At 37.9% G+C, this 27801-nt stretch overlaps 1 protein-coding gene across 3 annotated transcripts in view; it reads right to left on the bottom strand.

The window, feature by feature from the left end:
* Positions 1-27801, bottom strand: part of LPHN2 (latrophilin 2) — a 128426-nt gene that overhangs the window by 47647 nt on the left and 52978 nt on the right. For all 3 annotated transcript variants that reach the window (XM_009884700.1, XM_009884701.1, XM_009884702.1), the window contains exons 2-3: positions 24237-24450; positions 3125-3234 (exon numbers count right to left, since the gene is read on the bottom strand). In XM_009884700.1, coding sequence (XP_009883002.1) covers positions 3125-3234; positions 24237-24450 — 324 coding nt within the window. The remainder of the gene's footprint in view (positions 1-3124; positions 3235-24236; positions 24451-27801) is intronic.

Genomic DNA, 27801 nt, shown 5'->3' with positions numbered 1-27801 from the left:
GGGATAACTAAAATCATTACTGGCATGTCTGCTCTGCGTGCATTGGTGTACAGCTGTACATTTTTCAGGGACAGATGGGCTTATTGAAATAAACAAATGCTGCAAAGTCCAATCAATACAGACAGAGAGAGAATAAAACACTTTAAAACGTTTTCTATTGAATTCCTGAGTCCAAAAAAGGCTTAAAATAAAAATGCACAGATGTACAAAATGGTACTTTTGATGTTCTTCTTTATAAAAGGGCTGACTTCTGTTATTCCGTCAAAGTGTCAACATACATTGTGCAGCATAATTGAGAGAAATGTCAAGTATGGTACTCTCAATTTCTTTGTAATTTAATCGATAACACTTTTATTTTAGGACAAAGCAATGCCTATCAAATTTGTCTAGAATTTTAGGTTTGTTGGCGATCCAACTGAGTATCTCAATAGATTTTTTTTTCTTTTTTAGTAAAGAGGATTAGAAAAACATCAGCAACAGGTCTACACTTTGAGATGCAAAAAAGGAAGCTTTTCATTAAGTACTTTCTTATGAGGGAGATGAACACAGAACCCAGAGATAGCTCAATCAATATGTATGATCAGCAAAGCAGCTATGTATTTCTGGAGGCCAGCAAGACACAGAGCTCATAAACTGCATTTCGTACAAGGGTGACGCCAACTCCAGTGTGTAAGAACTCCCATCTTTTACCACAAAACCTGGACTGAAAGGTGCCACAGTGAAACATAGTAAATTTTGCAGTTTTGCAGTAACTGAAGTTCAGAAAAAGAGCCATAACTGAACTTTGGTTAGAAGTGTTGGGATCACTAAAAATCTCCCTTCCTAGACCCACAGAAGCCTATCCCACCTTCCTAACAACTCTCTTATGCTGGGACAGTCGTTATTTGCAAAACTAATGATTTCAGTCATTCTGTACGTTTAGATATGGAGCACTGGAACAAGTAGGGGAGAAAAAAAATTAGACTTGATAACTGGAGATTATCAGGCATCAAAAAAAAGAGACTTGGCAAAGCTGCTGGATAGGCTTTGTGGGACATGGAAGAAAGATGCTCAACAATCAAAATGGCTACTGAAGCACAATGTGGTTTGAAATCAAGGTTCTAAACTGATTTTAGTAGCTGGCAACCTTTTTGACGACTGCTGGTAATGACAGGAGATACCTCTTACAGTTCTGGAATTGGGCATAGTGTCATCGCTGTACATGCTGCAGTTGACAAACTCCAAAACTTACGCACTTTGAAAGACAAGAAGTATCCAGAATCCTGAGTTATGATAGACACAGAATAACATAATTCAAAGGGTAGGCCAATGCAATTAACAGTAAACAAAAATAAACATTTTAGAAATAGAATAACTACACGTTAGAGTACAGGGAAGGCCGCGCGGTGGCACTATACTTCTGAAAACTGGAAAAGAAAAGATTCCTGTAGATAGCAATACCCAATCGGTAGAACATATCCACACTTCTCTTCCTAAAACAGCATAAAAAATTATGTTTGAACATTATTTGCATTACACTTTTTCTCTATGAGCTAGCCTACTGGAACTGGAACCGTAACCTCTTGTCATTTGACTGACCTCATGGTTTGGAATCAGATGCACTGCCCTCTTTCTGAGAATTTGGGAATGAAAATAGTGCTAAAGTAAAAGTGATCTTTGTGGAACAAAACTTTGGTTAGATTGGGGTAAGACATCACTCCTCAAAAGTGGCACAAGAAGAACGGTTACAACAAGCCACCGATACTACACACAGGAGGAATGGTACTAGGGATCAGTGTATGCAGTAGGCTTCCAATCCTACAAATGGTACAGAAAAAAAATCAGCAAGCAACCATTTCACAATGACACAGCAGAAATGAAGAAAAAACAGATGATCTGTGTTTGGCCTTTAACAACAGCGAAGGTTCAATGTGGTGAAGCAGTACTTGGTTTAAGAAGTCTAAATTTTAAAATTGTGCAGGAAATAGTACGGACAGTTTTGACATAGCTTTGCTTATGCCAGAACTCATTTCCTTCCTTTTTGGATATATGCTGTCACCACAGTGATTTTTGCATCTCAGACTTGGCCTGTTTCCTGTACCAACAGAAAATGTGACTTTGGTTAAGGATTACTGCAGATCAAGAAATTCATGCTTAATAGTAACTTAAGGGAATGATCAGCGAACTGCTCATATTCCATTGCAAACACAGCTATTTCTCTGTTGAGTTACGGGACGAGGGAGAAGCCACTGCAAAGAACGACCTTACAAGAAAGCAAAACCAGTTAAAAGTGTCGAATCTGCAGAACTTTTATAAACACGCATACATGTCAATGAAAAAAAGCATTAATTAATGCAAGGAAATAAGAAGTGTGTCTAAAGCTACTGAATTCTGGCATTAGAAAGAATATTGTCCAAAACTGCTGAAGTAGCCGTAACCTCAAATTTTTCTGTCTCAATATGATTTCAGTGTTTACTTTGTTTTCAGTGAAAAATTCTGTTTTGGCAGCCGATTCAAGGCACAATTCATATTTTCTCTTTACATTAAAAGTGAACTTTTTTTTTCTCACTCTTTTCCCCATCACTTTTAAGAACCAAGTTTGAGTAACTTATTGATGAATTACTCACTCTGAATCTGCATTCATTTATAACGTGCCCCTGAAGCACAAAGTCCTCTTACAATGTCCCCCAACTGGGGCATTTGCCTCTGAGTGTCAGTGTTGGGTTTCGCTGTGCACCCAAAGTCACCACAACAGCAGGTAGCTTTTCAAATAGATCATGATCAAAATTGAAGTCAATTCCTGCTTTAGAAGTCTGTGAGCCAAGCCAATTTGTCAGCAACTGGTAGCGGGCAAAAGTACAAATTTCTATCTGGCCTATTGAATAGCTAATTTGAGTTTGTTTTCTGGAAAAACAGTAGCCTTAAAAGCCAAACACTTAAGAACACAGACAGACACTTGGCCAGCATCACACCATGGCTTCCTTCCACACTTCGTGAAGCTAATTGGAGGCCCTAGTCTGCAAGTGCTCTGCATGCATAATGGGTCTGTGGGCCATAAACATATGCTTCTTTTCCATGTGACAGCACTCCAGCTTTAATTGTGAGGGCCAGAGGAAGTGAGCAAGAATAAAAAGATTATACTTACTGTAAGGAACACATTCATACTGAACTTCTAGATATTTGTATGTTCCAGGACAAGGATCAGGAAACACATCTGACCCAGTAACTACTATACACTGTGTTCTGTTGTTACACCTGTAATGGGAAAAGAAAGCAAGCTAATTAATTTAAAATTACATTTAATTTGCAAGTTCATACTAAAGTACTATATGCAGTGCTAACTCGCTTCACACTTGGGCAGTCCGATCCATAAGACAACAAAGTTAATTAATACTAGATCAGTCAAAGTCCATGAATAAGGCTTCAAGACAGTACTTTAGTTCAGGCTTTATACTTTTAAATTTGGAGATCGATGTTATCTTAAATGTCATTCGATCCCACTGGTAGATATAGCTGTTGCAAATATATACTGATTTGATACTACTGTTCAATAAAATCAAAGCAAAGTGCAAAGATGATACAAAATGAAAAAAATGTGTAATTTTGAATGATGTACAATGATACAAATGAGAAATTCCTTCCATCTTTAGAGCTATACATACTGCTGAATGGTTTTACGTTTTTGTTGTTATTCAAGGAAGTTATGATTTTGGTTGGAAGAGTTATTGCAGACAAGAAGTATTCGCACTTCGATTTTAATTATTTTAGGAGCAATTGGTGGACTCTAAGCTTCCCCTGTTAGGTTACAGAAGAGGTAAAGAATGACTATCTGAGGAAATAAGAAAAACAGTTAAAAATAAGAACTGCAAGAAAATTAATTAAAATATATTTTAGAGGATACTAAATACTGAAACATATATATGACTTGTTTAACAATGGAAGCCAATGCATTTTGATACAAAGAAGAACTTTATTACAATGCCTCTAACCGTGAGGGTCTACTGAATGTAATAGTTTTTGACATTTAAGAAGAATCATAATTATGAGATATTGTAGACTATTTTTCCAGAAAATACTATTTTTTTTTCTATTGGTTTTTCCAGGGAAAAAAAAATTACTAGCTAGCCTGGAAGTTAAAAATAAAAAAATCAATCACCTAACCCTGAAGAGATGGTCAAAATGTAATACAAAAAAAAAAAATAGTCAGAAGGAAGTGGAAGAAAAAAAAGAGAAGGTCAGGGAGTTTGGTGACTAAAAGAAAAAGAGCTTGGCTGATCTTCTCAGGGGTTAGTTTTGTTTGTCAGCAAACTGAATAACAGAAGTCTGAACTTAAGTAATAGTCTAGCCTTTGACTCCAGCTGTACATCAACTTCTCTATTGCCCTACTACTTCCCACACTCCCTGAATACCACATCCCAAGCTAAAATAATCTATCTTCTTTCTATCAATGGCTTTCCACAGCTGTACATTGCCAACAGGTATAAGAATAATTCACGCTGCCTCATAAAAAGTAGAACAAACACACTTGAAAAACTCTGATATACATCACTTTCCTTTTTATATACTAATCAAACTATCACAGCGCTCGTTGGGACATGCTCTGCTTCTTGCTGAGCAAACTCAGAAACAACAACTCTTCTGACTTTATCAGTTAATTCTTCTTTTCTTTTTCCTTTTTCTCTTTTTTTTTAAGTCTGTTTCTAGCTCATAATTGGCTCATAATTGCAGAACTAATTGGAAATAGCCAGGGATTTCTGTATATATGCATAACCATGGATACAGATGGTGAGGAATTCACCTGTCACCACTGTGCTGCTTGTGGCAGTGACTTTCCAGAGAGCACAGGCAGGTCCCCTGTACAGCTATCACACAGGTGACACCGCACCACTCCCAAGAGCACTCTTACTCAGTCCAACAGCTCATGCAGTATACTAGGGAGTCTGGAACGAGTACGACGCATCCAATGGCTTTCAGACCCACACTGCAGCGATGAAACATGCACCCAACTTGCAGAGAAAATCACTCTACTGAAGCTATAATACTGAAAATGTACAATACAGCCACTTTTTGGTACTCACAAGAAGGTCAAAGTGCTGCTCTCGTGTGTGTTGTGTAGGAGGAGGCTGTAGAAGCAGGAGAAGGTAATGTGGCCCAAAACATCAAAGGCATCTCTGTTCTAAGCCCCTTATGGGTTTTTTTATGCCCCACACCTCAGGTCAGGCTAACCAGCATGAGAAAACCTCGGATGTAAGATTTTGTAATTAATTTCCTCAAATGTCTTCCTGTTTCTTTAGTGAAAACCTTATGCTGAAGCCAAAATAATTCCTACAAAAAGACTTTGCGTAATGCATCATTCAGTATAATGGCTTCCACAGCTTTGAGCTGTATGAAAATTTCATTTTACACTTGAATGAGCAGCAATTAAGAGAGAAATATTGATTTGTTACAAAATAAAACGGATACATATTGGGAGAAATTGCTTGAGAATGAAACTGATGAAGGTCATATTTAGCTGTGGAAAAAAAATGTTTACTAGCAGTATTTGTAAATCTTATTAAAAAGATGGACTCTTGTCTCCCCATGAAAAGTTGTTTTCTCCTTTCATTTTCCCCCAGTGAAAGACTCATAATGTTGCCGTCAGTCAGGAAACTGAGAAGAACTTCATGCTAGCTTGTATCGAAAAGATGTATAACAATAATTCAGAAGAAAATGCAGTATTGTTTTCTTTGTACATTAAGTGCCAGTGTCAAACTTCAGGCTCTGAGTGGCATTTACAGGAAGCTGTTGACCTTCTAAAAACTTTTGATATTTCTTCATGCAAGGGTTCACCTGCTGTGCACATGGTCACCTTTTGCTCCCCTTTGGCCAAAACGAAGGAGACTCCAATTCCAAACCAATGAGCTATGCCGACTGCTGCAGTACACAGCAGTGCCACAAAGCACACCACCACCACCTCCCCAAGAAGCACAATTACTTGGATAACTGAATGAATACAAGTATTTGTGCTTGAAGTCATAGCTTTTTACATTCACATCACTGATTCTGCTGCATTGCTGGTTGTGTTTAATAAAACATGAGCAATTTTCATATAAGGTTCTGATTTTCATGCACTTCTATGATTTCAAATTAAGGACCATTGATTAAGATATTCACATGCAAATAATGGAAATCTCAGGTAACTATTTGTTCCATAGTTGGTGGTCAAATTTCAATTCCAGTGAAACCTTCACAAAAACCCGACACCAACTACAGCAGCTGTCAACCCCAATTCATGGGTTACAGAGAAGAGATGAAGAGTAAGTGGACTTTGTAGAGGTAGTTCTGAGACAAGCAATTCAGCGAATTTACACTACTGCGATTTGTTCTCTGGATAAATGAAAGTCTTCTGTCTGCTGCATTGTTCTTTTCCCCCGTAAAACCAGGGATAGTAACTTCTCTGTTAGTTACTGGCCTACAGATCTGCTGCTGCCTGCAACGACCATTTTACAAACTGATAAAGGTTTCAGCTGAGCTTCTTTAAGACAAGAAACACTGAATTCTGTCTGGTATTTTGGACAAAAGATACTCCACTCTCCATAAAAGCAGCAGATTATCCTACACGGCTACAGATTGTCAAAGCTACTGCATCACTGCCACAGCAGAGCTTCATCATTTTGAGAAACCTTTACACTTAGAAACACTACGCCCAATGAAGAGGATATTACACTGTTACAGCCTTCAACTCAATCCTGTGACCCATTTTCATTCCTTTTTGTAATGGGCAAGCCCCTTCTGAGTGAGCCTGCTTCATGGGTCTCTCCAGAACAAGACTATAGTGGAAATAAAGTTCCTGGTGATTTGTAAAATTGGCCTAGACACTATCAAGAAAAAAAAAATAATCCAAAATGCCAAAAACCTTAACTGGCAAATAACTTGAAGTCCCTCATTCATTTTAACCAACGATATTTTTTCTACACAATGTACTGTTAGATTGGTCCATCTATTCAAACTCCTTTAGAATAGTTCCAACTGAAGGCATGTTATAAACCAGCTGTAATTTCTGCAAATTTAAGAAGTCAAATCACAAATACTTTAGTGTTTCAGTGTCTGTAATCTAGCGTTTAAGTTTTCTGTAGATTTTAAGTACCGTGTAAGTGTTCTGTAATCTAGTTAACTGCATACTTCCCTAGCGTATGTTAAAATACGCAAATTCTCAGTTTTTTATGTACAATCTTAAAATTCATATGATCTCACGCCGAGAAATGTCTTCACGCTTAAGACATTCACAATATTCACAAAGATTTATGATACAATGACTTTGTCATTTACAAGGAAATAAAGCAGATCTGCAACAAACTCTATATAAACTCAGTAACAGTTGATTTAGGAAAGGTAATATAGGAATTAAATTTGAAACCCTAGTTAGGAAAAGACTAACTGTAGCACTGAAGGAATGAAAAGTCAAGGTTCCTCTGCTAGCAGCAGCAAGAGTTTTGCAAGGGGAACTGCAGGAAGTATCCCTGTTCTCATGAATGCAAGGAGCAATTGTGTACTCTAACACTCATTTCTTCAGTATTTTAGTATGAATGAAGAAAGGTTACATTTCATAATGCAGATGCATCACTTAGAGTAATCTAAAAATCAAATGGAGTGTTTAATTAACAGTTACAGTACAATGTCTGAACTCCTTTCACCTCAGGAAGAAGACTGTGCAAATGAGGAATGGCCCTTTCACATTTCAGATGAATATAGAAAAAAAGGAAAGTAAAGCAGCTCCAGCAGGGCTGTGAGCAAGTATCTTCTGCTCACGATGTAGCCACGTCCCTGCTGCATCCATCCCTTCTGTGCTCAGCTTTAAGGACAGCTGTACTTTCCATGATAATTTGTTTGCATTTCAACTCTAATCTTGACTTGTACAATTCCCTACAAATTGCTTTTGCTCTTTTTTTATTATCTTATGCTCATTATTGCACTTTTCCACATGCAATGTATGGAGATGAGATTCCATGTGCAATCTATTGTGTGAGGTGTTTTAATCAATAATCTTGTTCTGCTGATTAAGCAGAGGCTTCTGTTTTGGCAAGATAACATTAGTTTCTCCTGTCATGCTCCAAAAGCTATTGGGAATCTTCAGCAGATCATTAGATATGCTACAATAAAGCTTTGGTACATTCTCTTTTCTTTCTTAAATTACTTCTTCACTGTCCTATCATTCCCCGTCACCGCTGGCACTGCATTATTATTACAGCTCCCCTGAAACTTGCACTAGAGCTATGTCTCCAGGCCACAGGATGCCATTTTCAATTGAAGCTTCTGCTTGAAAATATAAATTAAGAAAATTTCATTATCTCCTGCCAAGGGCCATTATTCACCACTGTTCTAAGGAAGATTAAAAATGCAAAATCTATGGACTTGAACAAATACTCCAGCATTAAAATTAAAAACACAGTGTATCGTGACTGGACCAGAAAGTGAAGTACTGGAAACTGATTCTGGAAATATGTTAGCATCATAGGGATCAAACAGATTGACTGAGGGAAGAGGTCATCTTTATGAGTAAGTAACATCAGTCACATAAAGATATACACAGTTCCTTTTGAACTGGTTTGCAAAGTTCAGGTATGTAGGAAATAATGTCCACGTTACAATTTATCCTTCAAATGCTTTTGTTCTGCATAAATAACTTTGACAAAGATAGTCACATAAAAGAAACATCAATGTTATTTCGAAAAGGATATGAGTTAATGTCTAGCCAGCAATGAGCTATCAAAATAATTTTGGGTATACCCAATGCTGCATTACTGTGAATGCATTGTTTCATTATGTAAGGTAAAACTGGCAAACAAAGAAAATAGTCAAGTGTACTTCGCTTTAAAAGGAAAAAAAAAGATACAGTATAAAGCCATGTCAAATAAACAAAATTCATTCTAATAAAATTGTCAATACATTAAAAAACCACTGTCTTGGTATGTTTGAAACTTTTAAGTCAGATCTGACAATATTTCTCTTTCAGCATATTGATTAAATACTTAAAAGCTAGCATGATGACATGTTCCTACATATCGCCTGCAGCAACCTGCTTAAACACCACTTGAAGCACGTAAACTCGGAGTTGTAGCACCACATACTCCATATGGTCTTCTTGTTCCTTATTCACCCTGGGTGAGCTGCAGTGTGAATAAAAAGAGATGGGAATGTGGGATGACTACACTTCATGTATTGACTTTTAACAACAGCATATTTTAAATTGAAAAAATCCTGAACCTCTTTACCCAGAGTAAATGGCTGTCTTTACATATGTATTCCTAATGGTCTACAACTGCCATGTGAGATGTGTTTCTGCTTTTGTATGCATATTCACTAGACCTCCACTCCTGTTATTAAACTCAAAGTTACATATGTATGAAGATGTCAGATATTACTTAAATGCTATGTTTTATTAATTTGGTTTTAGAAAGTATGTACAAAACTTACATATAAAATAGCCAGAGAACAGAGACTTTATTTTAGGGGTGTATAGACACATATGTATGCACACACACATATCACAGTAGATAAAATTATTTAAAGGAATGTATTTAAATTCTGAGTTTCAAATTCACCTCACAAGAAATAAATTATTACATACCGAAACCTAATGAGTTAGCAAATCGGGCCTAACCAAAGCCTGAAAAAAAAAACTGCTAAAAAACCCAGCCTTGCTATAAACCCCCGATTTGAAGCAGCACTGGCTGGCCACCGCTGCGCTCCAGGAGCCGCAGTAGCAGTAGCCCAACCCTACCCACGCAGGGAGAGTGACAGCATGCATCCCTACCGAGCCACGCTGCCTTGAAGACAGACATGTAATCCTGGCTTTTAAAAAAACCAGGACGCCACACTGGCAATTTTGCTTGCTCATGTGTAAAATTTTCTAAAAATTATTTTCAAGTTAGAATCCCTAAAACTATTATAGGGGAATGAGCAGGCGGTGGGGGGGAGGGAACACAAAAGCACTGCTAATTTTACTAAGTTCACCTAGCTCAAAGGGAAACCAGATTTAGTGTGCTGTGGTAGTAGTTTTCATAATTTAAGAAAAAAAAATGGGAGATACATGAGCACGTATGAAAGCAGAATTTGGCCGTAAAAATTGTCTCTAAATATTGAAGATCTTCCTGTGACCACTAAAGCAGCAAGGCATGCTAGAAATCGGTTTGAATGTTCACAACCCAGCCTTGGATTTTCTATGCGCTTGGCACCGTGAACACTACGGCAATAAACCTGGTGGCTTTGGATGAAAAATATTTTTGGGGAAAAAACTTGGGAAAATTGTTTCTACTTTCTTTTTAAATATAACATTGATGATCTGTTGAATCTTCCCAATTACTGAGTAAACATGACATAAGGAAGCTAAATAGTGTATAATTCATATTGTAGAAGAAGGTGCACCATAGCATTGTTTCCTTTTGCCCAATAAATACGCAATAATATTTAACTGTGTTTTCTTTATGCCGTGTAATCTTGTGGGAGTCTAAGGGTATGCATTAAGGATGAAAACTACAAATAGAGAGTAAAACACAACAGAAAATATGCAACCCCCACGGGCCCTTTCTTAGGATTACCAAGTTTGATTCACTATCAATGAATGTGTATCAGACTTGTATGGCAAAGTAATTTAACAGAGTATTTCTCGCTTTCAAGCTCTTCTTACAATTTTAATACATTTAGTTATGACCCATTTGCCTTTTAGTATTCATGTTCTCTAAGTTCAAAGCAGTCACTATTAAAAAGACAGATCTTCTCACTTACTCACATCTAAGCTATCAGAGATGTTTTTTTCTTGTTACAATTCACTCTTGTTCCAGTCCTTTGTTTATTGGTGTAAACTCTATTGTTATGGGGCTATTATTAACCTGAAACTGAAGCATCAGATAAAACAGGAAGAGGTAAAGAGAAAAGAAAAAAAAAAGGAAATGTAGATCCCAGTGGAATACATACCTCCTGCCTCCTCTCGGTAATTCTAGGTGCTTTTAGAATCCCATCTTTCTATTGCCACTACTTTCTACCTTGTATGTGAAAGGCCTACTAGAACTACCAGAGCTTGTGAGGAACCGACTGTAAAGCTCCGACAGGAAACCAGCAGGAAAACTAGACATCAAAAGATGCACTGAGACGTGCAAAGTAAACGGAACAATCTCCCAGTGAGGTTTGCGTAGGTGAAAACCAAACCCAAACCTCCTAACAGCATCAAGCAGAAGAGACCTGCTTTTCAGAGAAAACGTTTCCAATGCAACCCCACCTGAGGAAGAAGAAATGGACACAAAGTCATACTCACAAACTTGTCATATCACTTATGTGCATGCATATTTGCAAGCTAAATGCAGCATGGGATTACAGGCTGTGTATGTCTTAGTACACCAACTAAGCCAAGCAGATCTGCACTGCTGAAAAGTAATCAGTTCAAAAGATCCAATTAAATGTTTCACCATTTAGACAAAATAAATAGCCTGCAGCTATGCTTATTTACTAATGAAAACTTCAGTAGTGCAGCATCGTAATATCTGAGCAATTTACACAGATTATTCACACTGAGTGAGCTTGAGTGCAGCATCATGCCTTGTGGGTTGAGCAGGTTTCAGGGGAGAAACACGGGGTTGGGTAATAATATCAGGGCTTTATGAAAGGGAGTTTATTTCTGAAGTACAGTGCTAGAGCAGAGCATATAGAAAATCCAGCCGAAAATCCTGAAGCACAGTGCCTGATCCTAAGGCATAACACTGCAATAGACTTGCAGAAGACGACTCCCAGGTAGAGAGCACAGGCTAAGAGTAAAAAGCCTTTAAAACTCTTTTTTTTGCAGCACTGTCGATCTTTTTTATCCATGGCTTGGCATTCAGCATATTCACGATGTAGTTAAAAGTTATGTCACTTAAGACAGCTTCTGAGTCATTATCAAATGAGTAACTCGAAGAATTACAATATTGAAACCGTGTAGCTTTATCCTTGAAATTAATTTGCACAAATTTTAAAAATTACCCACTTTAATTACTAAAAGAAGGTATTTCAAATGACAGGTGTGATTTGTTACTGCAGCTTCTGAAACACAGAAGCCTTTGTACACTTCCACTGTCCATGCTTCAACTGGACCTCCAGGTCAATGCAAATTCAGCTTGACTCACTACGGGTCTCCTGAGTTTAACACAGCTCTTCTGTCTGCAGAAATGCATATTCTACATAAATGCACCTTAGCTCTAACAGGAAAGTAAGACTTACTAATTTACAGAATTGGCGGCTGAGGCAACGTGATTTCATGGGGTCCTTTGGTTTCCCTCTACAATGGACAGGACAAGGACAATTTCAAATGGGGGGTATGGTGGGGGCAACCCTAACTGAACTTTAACACATGCATTCTCCTTGAATAATTAAAAAATATTATAGCCTGTAACAATTAGGAGCAATTATTTATAAAAATGTTCACCTATTGCAGTTTGCATATAGAAAAATGATCAGATTTTTAACAAGGGAAATGGGAAATCACTATGGGATGCCCTACTTAGATTAAATTAGCAAGAAACTTGTTATCAGACCATATAAAAGATACACCATAATAAGACGTGACCTTGCAGAACCTTGGAGCCAATCTGTGATTTTTTCCCCTTGTAACCCTTCCTAATTATCTGCAAAGTTACAGACCCTTTTGTGGCAGGTTATTTTTCTGTGAATAGTGAGGGGTTTTGGGCTTTTAAATATTTAATTAGTCTTCTGATATGAGAATTGTTGCACATGCCAACTGCTTCGATTTTCAAACTGTGTTCATCCTAATTATGTTCAGATTTAGATTGGTCATCCCAAACCTCTCACTCTTGTAATTATTTACTCCTTAAAGATCATTCAGCAGAGAAATATTTTTCACCCTTATGGCTCTTTCTTTCCACAAATGGCTTTTCTGGTCCGTTAATTACCCACTCAGAGGATTAGAGTTTGTAATAATGCAAGAGATCCTGCATGTAAGATGAGTTTTACAGGGTGAAAAGGAATAAATTGTTTTTTGTAAACTTGCCTTGGGGAATATCCCCTTTTTGGGTTATAATTTTCATCAACAGAGGCCATGAGCCCACCGCTGCATATCTACCAATTCCACGGGGCTACGGAGTGACTCATTTCTATGGCTCAACAGAACTCAAAGCAAAATGCTGAGCAAGAGGCCAAGAGACAACTTGGTTATTTTACGAGATTTATAAAAGTGCAATCTGCTAGCAAGATGGTACGGTCCTTTTTCTCATAATTTTTAATGCGGATTTCATGGCTTTAAAGTTATATATATTTAACCGACAACTCATAATAAAATTACAACTTTTCTTATTTCATCTGCTGATTTTTTCCAGAAGTGCTGTCCCTTGGTAGGTCTTTAATCAACTCTGTAACAGTGGTGTCATTTCCTATTAAAACGTGTCTGAGAGTCCTCACTACAAGTACTTTCTTTTCTTCTGAGACGACTGCCTGCCACAAAAGAACCGTTATTCATTACCTACAGTGATGTCTGGATTTAATTATCATCTGGAAAGCTTGCAGGGCTTCCAGGTATAGGACTTCTCCTGCAGAAGTATCCTTCCGCTCTAACTTGGAAAGCACAATCCCACTTTCTTCGTTGTGATTTGAAGTTAAGGGATTAAGTTACTCATTTGAGCCATGCACTCTCTGCTTCCTGGAACTTCCCGTTTAAAGCCCAACAAAGTTTAGGGGGCTGCTTTCGTTTGCTTCTTTTTACATCTGCAAAACTCCTGCATATTCTGCAGTTGGTTTTTACACAAGTCAAGCAGATTCACCTCTGTAAAAAACACATCAGAAAACTCACAGGCTTGACTCTGTCAGTGCGCAGATAATCTTTAATTGTGTCAAAAATATTCATGATCTAATCCTTTTATCAAACTGTCTACCACTGAAGGAGTCTCATGTGCCTGCACAATTAAAACCCCCATGTTAGCCATACATAATACTGTATTACATTTGATGCAAATCCTTTTCTATTGAAATAAGCACTGGGCTGACAGCAGGAAGTGGCTGATAAGAAAGCAACAAGGCATTGCTGATGGCATTCATGATAACTGAGCACTAACTCATATGTGTTCTGTCTACAGCACATTACTCAAAGTGCTCCTGTTTTAAATGTGACTCCAGGAGGTGTTCTTTTGCTGTATCTCTGTCACAAAGGCAGAAAAATTATCTAAGAAAGCTAAATATACAAAGTAAATGGTGTTTTTCATACCCACCAGTGATGCTGGCACTAGAATAATATACTGAAAGCAGTATCAGTGCTACTACATTCTAGATGAGAAAACACCTACAGCTTCACGAGTGTCGTAGTACAGTTGAGTTCAATGCTGTTAAGAAAATCAGTAAACAGGGAAAGGTTCTGGGTTCAGAACTGTCACGTTATTGTTACACTTACAACTCAGCCTAAATTAATGTACTAAATAGTGGAAAAGGAGCACAAATTCTGAGTTATGGTGAAACAAAAATTTTACAGTGCTGGAGAAATATGGAGAAAAATTAAATACATTTCAAAATTGCTTCTTCATCATATAGACATATATCACAAGAAGCAACATATCTGAGAAGCAATGAACAGTAAGGTTAAAGATCACAGATTACTACTAGGAAAGGAATATAGATGTCTTTGCACATACAACAGCAAAATATATATCTGGCCAGATGAAACGTTATACAGCTCGGTGTCATTAAGAAGTAGTAAGACTTCTTCCTCTAAGGTGTCTGAACTGTATGACTTTGGCCAGGGCAGCTTGCTCAATGAAATGATTCTGCTACCTAATTTCTTTTCGAAATGTTACAGGACCTGTTTTGCATGTGCATGTGTGTGCGCGTGTGTGTGTGTGTGTGTGTGTGTTAGAAGAAATCGCAATTCAAAGGTTCCGACAGCTCCGTTATTGTAGTGAAAACCTGAAAAAAGAATGGCTTTCAATAGTAAATTTATAGTAAAGATTCTGCATTGCAAGTGTGTTATAAAGCAGGTTTGACATGGAAAAATTCTACGTGGTGAGAACCTTTCCTCCCCATTGATGTGTCTCCAGCAGGCTAAAAATATACTGAATACTGAGTATTCAGTCTATGTAACACTCTTAAGACTGCATTAACTTCATTGCAGTAGCTTGTTTTATAGGCTCAGTTCATCATGACCTATAAAATGTTAGGCTGAAGTGCTTTAAATATCTGCTAACACCATGTGCAAGCCTGGGAGTACAAGGCACTGTGCTGTGAAGCGGCAAAAACAGTACTCTTCTGAGAAAGTAGCACGCACTCTTATGTCACTGATATAAACAGGGTAAGCGTGCTAAATAATGTATGAAACAGCCAGACAATCTTTATATAAAACAGGAATTCTAGTTGAATTCTTTGTTTGGTTTTCTTTTACCAGTACAACACTAGTTTTTGAGATTGCTTCTTAAAAACATAGAAGTTGACTATCATACTAAATTAAAGTACCCACATGCAAACTCCTTTCATTCACAGCTATTATACGAAAGAAAAAAACCAAAGACCTCTTTCATTTGGGGCCACAGCATTTTTGCTAATTATTGTTCGGCAATATGTAGAAAATAAAATGCAAAGAGGGGAATTATCTATGTCTTTCAGTAATCATGGCCCATTTATTAAGCAATTAGATTGCAATTTTATTATTAGAGAGGAAAAAAAAGAAATGCTGTAAAATACTGTTATTGCTTGTATCTTTGATCCTTAAACTTTTCCATTTCAGCAACCTCATTAATGTCAAAATGCCATGAATATGGCCACCCCTTTTTAGACTGTATAGCCTGGGCACAGGCAGAATCTATGGGATTCAATAAGAAGTTTTTTCTTCTTGAATTCAACTAAAAAGCTTAATTGAGCCACAAAGGTCAAAAGGTTCATTTTATTATAAGTAGGAGATTATTCTGTGGCAGAAAGAAATTTCCAGAATGAGATCTGCTCATTTCTATACTACTCTGTAGCTACTTCTTAATTTTTAAACCCATGTTACTCTTCTATTCCTCTCCTCTGAATTAAACAGCTTCACCTTAATAAACTTTAAATTCTATTTCCTTTGTGTTACTAATGAAAACCTTTCACTTTCATTGCTACTGCTGATTTTATAACACTAAAAAGTACTCATAATTTACTTACATATATTTAATTCATATTAATCTGTCCTAATTTACGATCTATACCCCTGCTCTGCCCATCTTCATGTACCTTTTCCATGTCAGTTCTGTTTACTAAGTGATATTCAACGGATTTCCTATAGTGCAATGAACCTTAACAGGCAGCTTTTAATTGCCTCACATAGGAAACCACATCACTATTAATTCCACAGCAACAGTATAAAATAAAACTATTGCTTCTCAGACTCTAGAGCAATTAGACCTCTCGGCTATTTGGCTAACTCTGCTTCATGATACCCAGTGCAGTTAATTATATTTTTTGATGTTAATAGTCTCTGTCAGTTTCAAGCATAACTCCTCTTTGATGAATATTTAAATTATATTTGAATAAAAAAATAATCTTGGTTACATTTCATATTCAGCAGTCATCACAGCTTAATAAAGGTCTCCTCAGCAAGGGTTGAGATAAATGGCTATATGAACACATGTATAAAGTCCTAAATCAACTTATCAGATAATGTAGATGTTTTGGCTAAGTATTATAGAGGATATATTGGGGTGGGAGGAATTAATAGGCTTCAATTATTACAGTATTATTCTATATGAACTAAATTTGGCACAGTAATATATAAGTAAATCAGAATTTTTTTAATAATAAAGTTCTGAGTGCAACTGAACCAGGAACTTATCTTGGCTAGACAAGAAATTAAAAAACTATATAAAATTCATACAAATTCATCCAAGAGAACACAAAATTCAACTGAAGGTTAAGCAATGTTGTCTCAGTCAAGCTGTCAAAAATGTTAGTAAATTACCAAGAGAGGTAACTACATACTCAAAACATGTATTACATGATTAACTGTAGACTAAACAGTATGAGCACCTAGTAGAGCCCATTTCAGAAATCAGGAAAAAAAGCCCAAGAAAACCACAGGCTGAAGCATGTACTTTATATTATGCTCAAACAGACAAGAAACAGAGTATAATACTTAAAAAATTATGCATACATATGTATAGTTATTTATATTTATTTTCACCTATGAACAGCAAGGAAACACTGGTAAATATGTATATACTATCCTGCCAGATAAGAAATACACTGGCTCAACAAGAATTTGATGGTGTTTTTTGCCAATAATAAAGGAAATAAAACAACTTAAATGTAAGATATGAAATCACTAAGTAAAACATCAACCTACACCCTGGTAAAAGAATGAATCCAATCTTTTTTGAAGTAAACCGAGTCTAAATTTTACATGTCATTGGTTGGTATCAAGGATCCTTTTGTTGTTTCCTTTGTAGCTTGTCCAATTCCGTTACTACAACACCACGTGTGTGTTATGTGTTTGCACATGTGTAATATAATCTCTTCTGCAGGAAATAATAACAGAACACGCTGCAAAAAGATGATCAAGTACCACTGACTGCTATTTCACCTTACCTGACTGCTCAGAACCTCATAATATGAGGATTTGTATTTAATTTATTAAGTAATGCCATGATGGAACAACCCCATTAATAAAACCTCCTACTTTTAATGAGTAAACTAGACCTACTCTTTTCATATTAAGAATTAATGATAGTGAAAATTCACAATGCCAGATAAGGTTCTTCTCAGTCACAGGCATTACTGTTTTTTTCTGTAATAAAACCAAGGAATACGGCATGCTTCTTGAATATTCTAGGCTATGTGATTATGCCTGGTTCACGAAAATAGGCTTCATGTATTTCTGCTTTTTTCTTTACATTTGAGTCATAACTAAGTCTTGTGACTAACACACAGAAAACAAAATAAACCAAACCAAAACAAAAATCAGTCCAGCCATGGCCCAGTATTGCAAAAAGCTTAGTTTAAAAATTAAGAGCATTTTAAGCTTCTGCTACATCAAAATACTCACGGGGGTGACTGCCATACTAAGACCTACGTCTGTTTCAGATGAGTACAAGCCTTCATTTTTAAACGATGCTTAAAAAAGACATCGAATGTTGATAATCTTGTATGGTAAATATTTTGCGAAGCAGTTGTCAGCAAGCTGAAACAGAAACAGCTGGCAAGCTAAAGCAAAAGAAGGACCCTGTACATGAGATCAGCATCAGTACCACAGAAACTCTGGCGTGCATAAATTCTGAGGACGTACCTTATCCACATCACATCAGCCTGTGCTATCCTAGCATCAACACCGGTATTTCCCTGACACAAAAAGGACAGATACGCAAGCTCTTAGTGACCAGAAAATAGAAAAAGGTAAGGTGTATCTCTTATTCTGAGACACTTTCCGTTCCATAATGTCTTTAGCAAAGGGAGGCAATCTTCGGCTGCAGAAGGAAAAGCAAGGGAAAAAGCAAGGATAGCAGCAGGGGTCAGCAGAGCCCTTGTCTGAGCCTGGCAGACCCCCCGAAGTAAAGTGCGCCATTACCACAATCACGGTCATTTGTGAATGGCAGAGGATAAAATCCTGTCCGTGGAAACTGTTTTAAGTCACATTAAGAAATGCAAATCTAAAGCGTGCTACAGTTTAAACACTGAATCAACCACGGGCCCTGTCTGCGGAAGCTATTTTTGAGGCACTGAAATGCTTCTTTGCGGAAGTCTTGCAAAGGCTGCGATTCAGCTCTGCGGTGACCCCACAGCAGGTTTTGCCCTCTACCAGCAAAGACACCCTGTCCGAGGTTTGCTTCTGGCTAGACCTTTTCACTCTGATGAGTGAGATTCATCAGTTATAGGAGATTTACCCACTATCCATCCAAGCCTGGCGTCCAGAGGAAGATTTTCTTTATTGCCTCACATTATGGATCAGACCAAATTTCTGTTCATTTGGAAGGACACTAATATGGTGTGACAAAGTTTCCTCTACAGACCTGACAAGCAGGAACAAGACGGAGGACTTCAGAGACGCATCGTCTTCAGAGAAGAACTCATTTTGTTTCTTTCAAAAATGTCTCACTCTCATCTAAATACAGGATTTTTCAAAATGACATATTTGTTGGACATGTGAATAGGTGGAAAAGAATGAGTATCTCCATTCTCCCACTCTCCCGTTGGGAAGGATTAAGGAAAAAAAAAATAAAGTCTCAGGAGAAGAAATGGAAAGGCTGCTTCCTTCAGCTTTCCTTTGATCGCTCTGTGGGGCAGGAGGCACTTTGCTTACATTTTGAAGACCCTCCGTTTAAGCGCAGCTGTCTTGCGGAGAGATGATGGACGTAACAGGTTAAGAGTATTACCACGTGAGAAAAGTTCATGGTAACAAAAACCCAAGCATGAACTCTTCACTGGTGTCATGATGGACGTGGTAATTGAAGGTACATGTGCTGCATGTGCTATAGATAGAACAGGATACGTGCAACAGAAAAACCACTCGCTGCTGTAGAGGATTTATTCCTCTTTTAATCCTTTTACTTTTCTGCAGCAATGTTTTAAAAGGGAAGGGTTTTTAAAAAAATTGCAGTTCCCTAAGTTCATGTATTATATCTAACATATTTTTATATTTATGCTTGCACATTATAATGAGGTTTGCTTTGTTTGTGCACATTTAAAAAGCAGAATTATACCGATTAAATATGTTTAGTAAAGACGTAAAGATCACATAAATCTACAATTATAGTATCAATTGTAGATGAAAATAGAATTTCAAGGCCATTTCAGTGTGGGATTGATGTAACCGCCTTTCTGTTGCAGATCAAAACCAAACTGAATACACCAACTGTGAGATTATAGTTTTTAATGTGGATGTTTGCATGGTCTGTAAAGTCTGAAGTTCTAAACGTTTTGAATTGTTCCTCTTTTTAATGATCGCAACTATGCTCTCAGTATCAGAACACAGATTAGAAATGCCCATTTAAAAATTTAAGGTGTTTTAGCCTTTTTTAAGAAGGGAAACAATGTTTTCTTTCTGAAGCTAATATTAATTTGGCAGTATCAGAACACAGATTAGAAATGCCTATTTAAAAATTCAAGGTGTTTTAGCCTTTTTTAAGAGGGAAACAATATTTTCTTTCTAAAGCTAATATTAATTTGTCTGTCAACATTAAATGCTTGAATTTTGCATCTAAATAAACAATTTCATAGATTCAGAGTTAATAGGCTGTATTTTCTTTAAATACAAAATGTTAATTTTCTACAAGCCCCACCAAGACATATAACTATAAATCACTCAAAACATAAGGTGTACAAATTGGAATGGACCTGACATTTTTTAAATACTGGATTTCTTGAGATTTAAAATTGTATTATTCAAAATTGTTATCTGCCACACTACCCAAGTGGTTATTTAAATACACAGGCAAAAAAAATCATCTAATTGCACCGTACTGGAATCACAAAGATAGTTATGGTATCTAATCTTTAAAATAATAGGGAACTTTTCCTTAAGAAAAAGTTTAGGACTAGGAAAAATTATTCCTGCTAAAAAAAAAAAAACATATTTCTAATTCAGAAGAGAAAGGTCCCAGCAGGCAAAAAAGCATCTTAGCAGCTTATTGTTCCACTATAAAATTACATACACAATATGCCTTTGCCTTTGAAATGTATTTCAAGTATGTACTTACAAGTACTTTTAAATATCTGTTATTATTTTAAGCTAATACAACAGAAATCCAAACACTATGTGGTATCTATGTAACCCTTAGTGCCTGCCCTAAGAAAAACCTATGGTCCACCCACCTGCAGTTGCAGCCTGCAGAGCGGGGCTTTGAAGTTGACACTGGAGGCACAAAGTCCCCATAAATGCACAGGCGGTTTGAATGTAACTCACAATCCACCTGCAATCCACTTACAATGGAAGTGGACTTAAGACTAAGTCATAAGTAAATTTTATCATGTTAATTTTCCAGTCTCTGCTGTGCCTATAAAGAGCAGCACTAGTTAGCCTTATCAACTTCAAAGTCTCGTCACAGTTTCTGGCTACGGCCACACAAACACGCTTTATGAGCGAGCAACTAGAGCAATTTCCTCAGGCTGCTTTGCATCTTCGGCTTCCTTGTTCATTTAATTTCTTTTTAAACGAAGAGGAAACAGAGGAGATTTGTGCCTGGTAAAGGACAGCGGAGCACCAAGGAGTTTGACTACTTTAAGATCTAGCTGCCTGAAATGTGGGTCCTCTGCCACTCACTCACACTACTCCCTCACCAGATATTCTAGAAATAAGTTTATTTCTATACTCAACTTTAGCACGTGGTAGGATCTCTCAAACTTGACTGTATGCAAATGGCGGGGTTAATTATCAGAGAAGTGCGAAAGGGGAGAGGGATTTTCTAAAGGTCTAGTCTCTTTCTTCAAAGCTTTAATTTTAATCGTGCCAGTCTGAAGTTTACATGGAATCTAAATACATCTGAAAGACTTTATTCTAGAATAATTGGGACGTAATTTCAATCAGGGACTAAAAATTTAATAACTACTTTACAAAGGTAAAAGCAAAGCAATGAAGTCATTAGTGTTCTAGTCAGGCTTCCTAGGAAAGCATTAAGTTAAAAATCTTTTGAGAACTGCAGAAAAGGAAGAACAGGGAGGGAGAAAAGATTAACTAGCAGCTTATTCTGAGAAAGAGGAGCTGATGCATCAGTGGATACTGGCAAAGTTTGTGTGCTAGTATCTCAAATTATCTGGAAGGGGAGCAGGGCATGTGATTACACGGCTTTGTGTTAAACTGGAAACCTCATCTTATTTTTCAATCTTCAGATTTCACAGTACTGATCTCATTAAGCCAGTGTTTTCATGTTGTCACTGCAGTAAATGTAGTTGCTGTGCAAAAGCTGTGGAGTAATGTTGCAACTAAATGACGAGTATTTAATAATTGCCGTGGAGCTACATTTAACTGCAGGTCTAAACTGAATTGAGTGGTCAAACGCAGTGGTAAAAACACTGCTGGCTGAAGTGATAAAAACATGTCATTAGTCCTTACAAGTAAACACTGCAAGATTTTAAGTAGCAATCTAGAAACTATTGCTGCTTATTTCTATAGGTATTGAAGAAAAGTTTTCCCTGTGGTCAAATGTTCTAACAGATTGTTTTTTTCTAGTCAGTTTGTAAAAAAAATGAAACCAATGAAGCCGATCGTCCTTCAGGTGAGATTTTTTCTATGCAATCGCTAGCATCAAAATACAGCTGATGTGATACTTTGAGATTTCGGATCAAGGACATGCGCTGAGTACCAAACAACAGTTTGCCTTACAACAACAAAAAATTATGATCACCCATGCAATTATAAATAAAAGAACTGCTAATATTTGGTAAGAAAGTTGCAACGTTCTTCTATGCTTGCAATATAGCACAAATTGAGCAATTTTGAGAAAAGATTAAACAAGGCAAAAGAGACAGCTTTTCTACTTCATGACAGGATCTGAGAAAGAAAACTACGAAAGCAAACTTCCAAATTACTATAAATGCCAGACAAAAATAGAAAGCAAATTGTCAAATGATCTTTGCCATTTGTTCAGACAAAAAGAAAAGAACAAAAATGAAAACTCTCTCTGAGCATAGATATTCTGAACCAATGTCATGCATGTGATCACAACTTCATTTTAATCTGCTGAAAAAAAGAGTGAGAGTGGAAGATTGGGGAAGTTCAAAAATAGTCTCTGCTATCATAAACTTACAGTTGATTAATTGAAAGGGGAGCACTGAAATTTCAGCTTTCCAGTAATAGTTTGATGTCACTTTAAGCAAGATTGTGCCTCTATATTTGTCTCTGACTACCTTAATCTGTATATTTGCAGTGAACATAAGGAGGACTTTGATCAAAACACAACATGCATTTTACACAACAAGGAGGTCTACAGAGAGGCACTACATTTACAAAAGCAATTGAAGGTGGTTTCAAAGGGAGTTGACAGATTAGAGGATGATGACACTGCTGCTGCAGTCTCAATGGAAATCTGGCTTGATCTAATTAACAACAACGAACTAGAACCACAAAAAGATAATTCAAACATGATTTAAAGAAGTTATATTATCTTTTTACTAGCGTAGCAATGGAGCCTTTCCCTTACTGATTATAGAACAAGTCACAGGTTGAACACAGAACAAGAATAAAAGGCCTGATACCCTTAATTTACCTCCAGCATTCGAAATTGAAGCCTGAGATGTAGCCCGCATATTTCACTGCGGAAGTAGGGAACATCCATGTATTCACATGGAAATGATAAAAAATTGTAAGACTCACACTCATGAAAACTTGAGGGAATTGGGAAATCAAAATTAAAGATTATTTTTAAGGCATGACTATATGTTACTGAGTGCTACGATGATCAAACAGGACACAGTAAATGGAGCACAGCGTGCAGGACAACTCGCATGTTTCATTTGACGTATCTGTGTACATGCATCAGAAATCTCCCAGGTTATTCCCATCCCCTTTTTGTTCAGATTTTTCACCCTAGGAAAAATGCACTGGCAGGAAAACTTCTCACTGATCCTGAACTTATTCAGGCCTGTAGTTTAAGGCAGTAACAATGCCAGGGACTGATTCGTGCTGACATTTCCACAATTGTCAGTACTAGGTGCCTGCTGCCCGTATGTGGCGTGTACTACAGGGATTTCTGTGAATTTTAGTTCTGATGCACCTTTTGTACTAAAAACACTTTTATTGGCTCTTCTGATTGTCTTCTCTGACAATCACTGTCACTAAGACATAATGTAGCTGGTGTTTATATGCCTATATGCTTCTGTACACACATGTATAATGAAATATAATCATCCTGGCATTTAATCATTATGGCATTTCCATTGGATGCATTTTACATGTGGGAACTACAGCAATGATTTACTGCATTCACAGGAAATGTGTAACTTTGCCAGGGAACGTAGAAGTTACTAAAAAATGCAGCAGCCATTTGGACACATTTTGAGTGCTGTTTGACCACCTAAAAGACAAGGATACAGGGAATCTCCAAGTAAGTGAATTTTTCCATTCTCCTTGCAGTTATCTTCCTGCTTTTTAACTCTTGCTCATGGAATTTAAAAATAAAAAACAAACCTCTCTGTTGCAGCTGGTAGGGTTTTTTCCTTCCAATATTACTAGATAGAAATAGTACTAACTGAATAGCAAACTGGCAACTACAACTCAGCACTTCCTACAGTATATATCTCTCATTGTATTAATTCAGGCATTTTTCCTCTTAGTCCTCAAAATTATATATACATATTTTTACCTCTGTGTCATAATTTTGTAGGCGTCTGGAAGAAAGCATTCTGTGTTCTCCATCTGGAAAGGGTCAGCATCACAAATCTTGTCATCTGTCCGTCCATAGTTAGCACTTTCTATCATAATTACATCGCTTCCTGGACACCGGAGGTCAATGGAGTAGCCTTCGCAGGAGAGCTCCCTCCTAACCAAACCAAATGGTAATGCTGCTCGGCTGAAACCTAAAAAGAAGACAAAAAAAGGGATTGAGCCTAAAGGATATATTGCATTGGACTATTATTTTTCTGTCACATAGGCACTAACTCTCATCAGTGCGCTAAAGGAAGTGCACTTTTAAACAGTTTGACCTGGTACAGTGTTAAGTAAAGCATCTTTCATGAAACTGTCACATCACTACACCACTGCTGCTGTGCCCTTAAACCAGGAGAGAAGGAAATTCCTTTTCACTTCTACCCCTTGCCAGGGCAAACAGTGACACCTGTCTACATGGCAGCAATACACGTTCCTGTTTCCACCTCTGCTTCTTCCTCCCCTGTTTGGGCACAGTCAGACAGGCCACGTCTGAAAGTAGTAACCAGCAGCACAGGCAGGATTTGCAAATGCAGAAGTGATTTAAAAACAAAACAAAAAAAACCCCAAACAAACAAACAAACAGAAACAAACAAAAAAACCCCAAACCCCAAAGCCACAGTTCCAACTTCATTCGTCTTTCTTAATTTGTATCTTCCTTTCTTCAGGAAGAGTTGGTTTCTTTTGCTTAGATATTTTATGTCCCCAGCATGGACATGTCTGTGGCACCAGATCTAACATACACGCCAACACTTTACCTAGTTGAACTTCAGTGCTCCTTACCACATCTTTTACATAAATTAAACCACAGACAGATAAGATTTTGAACAAATATATAAATGATCAATACAGAAAACTGCAGATGTGTACTGTATAAAATCTCCCCATCCTTTCCAAAAATTATCTATGTATTTCAGACAATTCTAATTTTTAACATTTTTTTCTGCTTGAGAGAATTCCTAAAAATAGGTAACTTCTCTAAGAGTAAGGAAGCAGTATCAGATGCTTTAGAAACAAAAAAATGTTCCAGATATTCATCCAGATGTTTTGTCTTCTACAGATATTTCTTTATGCAAAAACCATATTGCATCAAAAAACAACTATAGCTTTATACTACACTTTCTTGTACACAGCTGCTGGTGTATTATTATTAAACAGAATATTTCTGTTTCTTACAAAGTGTGTGCATTACTGTCTTTTGGAAGACAAGTTGGGTAATATCACAGTGTTAAATACCTATTTCTTTAAAATAGTAAATCCTTTCTAAATTTTCAGCAGAATCACAGATATTTCCTATTTTTAAAAAAAGTCATCCTAATACAGTAGCACAAGGCCATTAATATTTCAGTGCAGGCTGCTGGAGACAAGTTGTGACAGCAAAGAGAAACAGCTAGTAAGTATGGAAAGTTGGAGCTCTACGGTGTTTTGAAGGCAAAGAAAATAAACTTTTCTTGAAAAAGAAGATGCTTTAGAAGAGGCAAGGAAGCAAGGATCTAAAAAGATCAAGACAACTTGAGATAACCCCTTGATAGTAAATTTTCACACGAACCAGAGGCTGTCACTTTTTCTACAGAATTAATGATCCATGGATTAAAACTCCTACTGTATGAAGACGATTATCTGTTAGGACTGCAAAAGAGAGCTGTTGATAATGATGATGCCAGCATCAGGATGTGGGTCCCTGGCAGCCGGAGCCCATCTTCCCAGCCGCCCCAGCTCCACCTGCAGGCCCTGCCTTCCCCTTTGCACCAGCACCAGCTTTTGTCCAACCTCTGCAGAAAACTAATGCAAGGGGCCGGTGCGACTCTAACCTCCCCCAACTGCAGAAGAACCGATGAGGTCCCAGAGGACCAGCTCTTTGGCTGAGTGGGAGTTCACCCCAGCGGGAGGGGAAGGCCAGAGTGCAGCAACCGGCTCTGCTTTTACTCTTTACATTTTGTGGAACCATATCCTACATGAGGCCAGCACCGTTACTCTGCCAATACGTTTCAGTATTGGTTAATACGGGAAGAAGCCATATTGCTGTGGAAAGCACCACAGTTCCATCTCAAATGCACTCCTGGCCGTTGGTTTGGCTGCACACCCCATGCGCAATAGCAAACACTATTATTAGCGGCTTGCTGAAGTATCGTGAGCTGAAAGCTGGAAAGAGCTAAAACACGAATCCATCACATTAACGCCCTACATGTTCCTCCCATGCAGCAAATTAATACAACGAAGACAGAAGCTGCTCACGGCTCAGTGAGGGCGTGAAATGGGCACAGAGAGGGGTACGCACAAAGCCCCCGCCACACATGCATACAGCAGCTCCTTTGATTAATTACCATCACGACAGCCGCGGTGGGACCAAATATAATGCTGCTAGTGACTACATCCTACCGCTCCTGTCAAATTTAATGCCGTCCACATAAAGCTCATCCCTCTGACTGGTGGCAATGGTGCCTGTATCTCCCGCACTCGGACGGGCTTCCCCCGGCAGGCAGCACCACCAGGGCCCGGCCGGGGGAGTCCGGCTGCCCCCTCCCTTCCTCCTTCCCTGCCTCCCACAGGAGCCCCACATATGCTGTCATGTGGATGCACAGCCACACTTTTAGGTTTCGATCAGCAAGGAGGGGAACATTGGCTCCAGCTGTGCAAAGGGCAGAGCGGGGAGGGCTGGGGATGCATCAGGTACAGCCGTGGAGGTGTCGGGGCTACGCATGCAGCAGCAGGTCAGACGTATGGACCGTTATGGGGCCAGGGCTGAGAAACCCACACCGAGCTACCTGTGACGAGCACTGAACCCTTCCTGCAGATCCAGCAGCACAGCGTCCGCTTCTGCTAGGAAATACCTTGAATCCAAATACAAGACCTCCACAGTTTGTTACAGAGATCAGCTGCCTTCAAGTCTTATTTCATCATCTACGGCAACTGCTATAAGTACTACGAATGCGTTTTATCCTGCAATTTTTCCCCCTGCAGGCATCTGTGAGAAGTTCTGTATTAGGACAAACATTAAAAGTACTAGAGCAACGTTAGATCACTTCACAGGCAACAGAGGACACACCTGAGACTGCAATGTAGGTGTTACATTGCAAAAGCAGCAAGCAATAAAGCAAAACAATGCAGCGTGCGTTAGATGGGGAGGCTGCTCTAAGGAATCTCCATGGCGCAGAAAGAATTTTAACCAAATAAAATAAATAAATTTAAAGTCCACTAACAAAGCTGCTGTGATCTTTATTCCGAAGCTTTATTTGTAATCTTTTCCAATCAACAAAGAAAAAATAAGCATATCAACAAGCAAAGTGTAATTCAATCCATCTTGCAACCCTGACAATCGAAGAAAGAACTAGTGGGAGGCCCTGTGAGCGAAAAATCAATATTGCAGCTTTGTGCCGTGCAAATGTGAATACTGCCAAATAGCAGTGCTTAGGGTAAAATGAACTGTTTTGCTCCATTTTCTCCTCTCTGAACAAATGATTTTGAAACGACAGCTTTTTTTGGAGCTATAAAATGTCAAGCAA

The sequence above is a fragment of the Charadrius vociferus genome, unplaced genomic scaffold (genome assembly GCF_000708025.1).
Source record: "Charadrius vociferus isolate BGI_N301 unplaced genomic scaffold, ASM70802v2 scaffold163, whole genome shotgun sequence".
Lineage (NCBI taxonomy): Eukaryota > Metazoa > Chordata > Aves > Charadriiformes > Charadriidae > Charadrius > Charadrius vociferus.
This window is presented reverse-complemented; position numbering and strand designations above follow the sequence as displayed.